Below are 4093 nucleotides of genomic sequence, written 5' to 3' on the forward strand. Positions count from 1 at the left end.
AAACCTTCAGGTTTGAAGTGTGCCAAGTGCAGGGCACTTCATCACCATTCAGGGTCTCAACCTTGTAGGATCCTCGTCCTAATATCTTCTTGACCTTATAAGGCTCTTCCCAATTAGGGGCTAGTTTTCCTCTCTCCCCGACTCTCGATGCCTCAATCTTCCTTAGAACCAAGTCTCATTGCTGAAAGAAACTATCTTTAACCCTTCTGTTATAATAGAGGGAGGCTCTTTATTGATGCTCTATATTGCGGGCGTTGGCTTCATCTCTGACCTCGTCAATAAGATCGAGAGAAAGCCTCAAAGCTTCGATCCTAGGTGATCCATGGGTGATCTCGAGGGGCACCACAACCTTGGCTCCGTAAGTTAGCATAAATGGGGTAGCTTCAGTAGTCACCTTGCAGGTGGTGCAATATGTCCATAGTGTAGGCAGCAACTCATCTGCCCAAGTGTTCCTTGAGTGTTCTACCCTTTTCTTAAGTCCATCAAGGATGATTCTATAAGCAACTTCCGCCTGCCCGTTTACTTGTGGGTGTTCAACCGAGGTGAAGCGAAGCTCTATGTTGTTATCAACGTAATACTCTCTGAATTCTGCATTATCAAATTGTAGCCCATTATCCATGACAAGGATACGTGGGATCCCAAATCAGCATATCACATTCTCCCAGAAGAATTGGGCAATTTGTTAATGTTTATCTTGGCTAGTGCCTTAGCCTCAATCCAATTTGTGAAGTAGTCTATGGCTACCACAGTAAACTTCCTCTGTCCCGATGTTACAGGAAATGGTACGAGTATATCCATTCCCCACATCATAAAAGAGATGGGTGTGCTGATAGATGTAAGCCTCTCTGGGGGGTTGTCATACTATTGGAGTGTGCCTCTGACATCTGTCGCATTTCTTCACGTAAGCCTTTGCATCGGCTAGCATAGTAGGCCAGTGAAATCCCAATCGAGTTATCTTGTGAGAGAGGGCCCCTCCCCCCAAGTGTCATCCACAAATCCCTTCATGGGATTCTTTAAGCGCCCCATTTGCTTTAAGAGGTCTTAAGAACTTCAGGTATGGGATAATAAATGACCTTTTATAGAGAAGACCTTCAATCAATGAATATCTCAATGCTCTCACCGACAGCTTGCGTGCCTCCTGGGCATCGTCGGGGAGCCACCCAGTCTCTAGGTGGGTTTTAATCGGGTCCATCTAACAACTTGCCACACCAAACGGTGCTATCAGATTTATTACATGTATAGTATGGGTCTTCAAGACCTGGAAGTAGATACTTCTCGGGTAGTTCTCGATTTCGGACGAAGCGAACTGGGATAGGGCATCTACCGTAGTGTTCTCCTCTCTCGGAACATGTTTTGCGTACCATTCATCAAACTGAGTCAAATTTGAGGCTTGTACTTGATGTCAAATTCTCCTAACTCAATTGTCCACTTGATGAGCCTTCCACTGGTCTTCGGGCTATGAAGAATGTTCCTCAAGGGTTGGTCTGTCAGGACTTCGATCTTGTGAGCCTAGATGTACGATCTCAACTTCCTCGAGGCTGTGATGAGGGCAAGTGCAAACTTTTCTGTGGTGGAGTAGTTCTATTATGCTCCTTGGAGCACCTTGCTTACATAGTATACAGGCTTCTGGAGTTTCTGTTCTTCCTTTATGAGGACTGCATTCACAGCTTGCTCAGATACCGCTAGGTACAGATAAAGGGTATCCTCTAGACTTGGTTTGGCCAGCAACGGGGCTTCAGTCATGTATTTCTTTAGCTGTTCAAAGGCCTCTTGGCTCTCAGCTGGCCATTCATAATTCTTCACTTTCTTAAGGGTTTTGAAAAAGGGCAGGCATTTGTTCCCAAACTTGGAGATGAACCTACCTAGAGCTGCGATTTTCCTTGTCAGCTTCTGAACATCCTTAATGGAGCGTGGTGGCTCAATGTCTAGGATGGATTTGATCTTGTCGGGGTTGGCCTCTATTCTCCTTTTAGAGACCATATGTCCCAAAAAATTTCCAGACCCAACACCAAAAGCACACTTGGTGGGGTTTAATATCATCTTGTGGTGCCTCAGCACTTCAAATGCCTCTCCGAGGTGACTAATATGATTGGTCTTGCTTAGACTTTTGACCAACATATCATCAACATAGACCTCCATGGTCTTCCCAATTAGATGAGCAAATATCTTATTTACCAACCTTTGGTAAGTAGCTCCTGCATTCTTAAGTCCAAAATCTATAACAAGATAACAAAACACACCAAAGTCAGTTATGGAAGATACCTTGAAGGTGTCATCCTTCATTTTAATCTGATTGTAACCACTGAAGCCATCCATAAAACTTAGAATCTCGTGTCCGACGGTGGCATCGATCAGGGTATTAATCCTTGGTAGGGGTAGCAGTCCTTGGGACAAGCATCATTCAAGTCAGTGAAGTCGATGCACATCCTCCGTTTCCCATTGGCCTTCTTAACCATTACAGGGTTGGCCAACCACTCAGGGAACTGCACTTCCTCAATGAATCCAACTTCTAGGATCTTCTCGACCTCCTTTTTAATGGCTTCCAGCCTATCAGGGGCATAATTTCTCTTCTTCTGCTTCACAACCTTTCGAGTTAGGTCAACGTTCAGCTTATGAGTTATAAGGTTCGGGTCAATCCCGGGCATATCAACTGTTGTCCAAGCAAACACATCATTGTTCTTTTACAGGAAAGTTATCAATTGGCCCTTCAAGGGCTTATTCAGAGATGCTCCAATACATGTGACCTTCTCCGGGTCTAAGGAGTCTAGGGGAATTGGGACAAAGTACTCTGCTAGCTTCCCTCAAAATTTGTCATTCTCACGAACATTGTTAGGGAGAAAACACGCGCTAAAATTACACGCAAGTATACGTGTTCGTAAGTAGTATAAGATATAAATCAGATTCGTACCCACAGAGACTCTTTTTAGTTAACTTAAGATTATGCACTTATGTAACAATGGTATGACTATCGCTCAATGCTAAGACAATAACAAGTTGAGATGTTTATAACTAAGATTAAACTAACATGCAATTAACTAAGAATAAAAGTGACTGAATTAACTATATGAGACAAACATAGGATTCCAACTTCATTAAATACTTTATTCAAAGTCATTATTCTTAACCTTAGCATGCAATGGTGATGACAACTAATCAGATAACACGAAACTAGTAAACGCCAACTTTCATTGTACGAATACCCTACTACTAGACATCCACAAAAGAGATAAAAGCTGAATAGACACCAATTATGTTGAGACCCTATATGTCTACAGAATTTGACAACATAAAGGTTTAATGAACAAGTTATCTATCGTGATTACATAGGGCAAGTAAGATGGTTAAAATTACCTACGAATCATGCATAACAATTATACATGAACCTATGGTAGCATGGCAAGTTCTAAATCTCTATATTCATTGTCGCTTCAATAGAGATGAATAAACTATCTTATATGTTCGCGACACACATAAGACGAATACGCACAACCAATACTAGGATATCATACAATCACCACACACTTAGGTATCAAAATAATTAACTATAGAAATCCATAAGTAAATCCGTTAGAACCCCGTGATAACGATTAGTTCATAACCGAACTCATCGTCACCATGGGTTCCAATGAAAGCATGGTAAATAACTAAGATAAACTAGGTCTGAAATAACTGAATATTAATAACAAAGTATGTTAACAAGAGTATTAGGTTCAAACAACAAAGAAAACAAGCATCCAAGATTACAACTTAAGCAAAGAATCACAAGTAAGAACAAGATCCTTTTCTCTTTCGTTGTATTGTGCTATTAGGTCTTCTTGCTGCTATCTCCTTGCTCTTCTATATAAAAAATGTCTTTTAAAAGTCTTTAAATACCAGCCCAATAGATCAGGAGTCCAGCAAATCAATCTTATAATAGAATCAGGATTCCTGAAATTCGACATAGCGCGACCGCCCTCAAATCCAGCGCGACCGCCCTGAGTTTCTGACAAATGGGCGCGACCGCTCCCAAGACTAGCGCGACCGCCGTGACTTGCTGGAAATTCTAATTTTTCTTGTTTCCTTGACTTAAATTGCTGGTTTATTTCCTGCTAAC

General features: G+C 41.7%; 1 protein-coding gene across 1 annotated transcript; it reads right to left on the reverse strand.

Annotated features, from left to right (window-relative positions):
* Positions 1 to 229: 229 nt before the first annotated feature.
* LOC141666383 (uncharacterized) lies at positions 230 to 619 on the reverse strand. Its single transcript, XM_074472372.1, has one exon. The coding sequence runs from the start codon at positions 617 to 619 to the stop codon at positions 230 to 232; it is 390 nt and encodes a 129-aa protein (XP_074328473.1).
* Between the last annotated feature and the right edge of the window lie 3474 nt (positions 620 to 4093).

The sequence above is a fragment of the Apium graveolens genome, chromosome 6 (genome assembly GCF_009905375.1).
Source record: "Apium graveolens cultivar Ventura chromosome 6, ASM990537v1, whole genome shotgun sequence".
In the NCBI taxonomy this organism is placed as follows: domain Eukaryota; kingdom Viridiplantae; phylum Streptophyta; class Magnoliopsida; order Apiales; family Apiaceae; genus Apium; species Apium graveolens.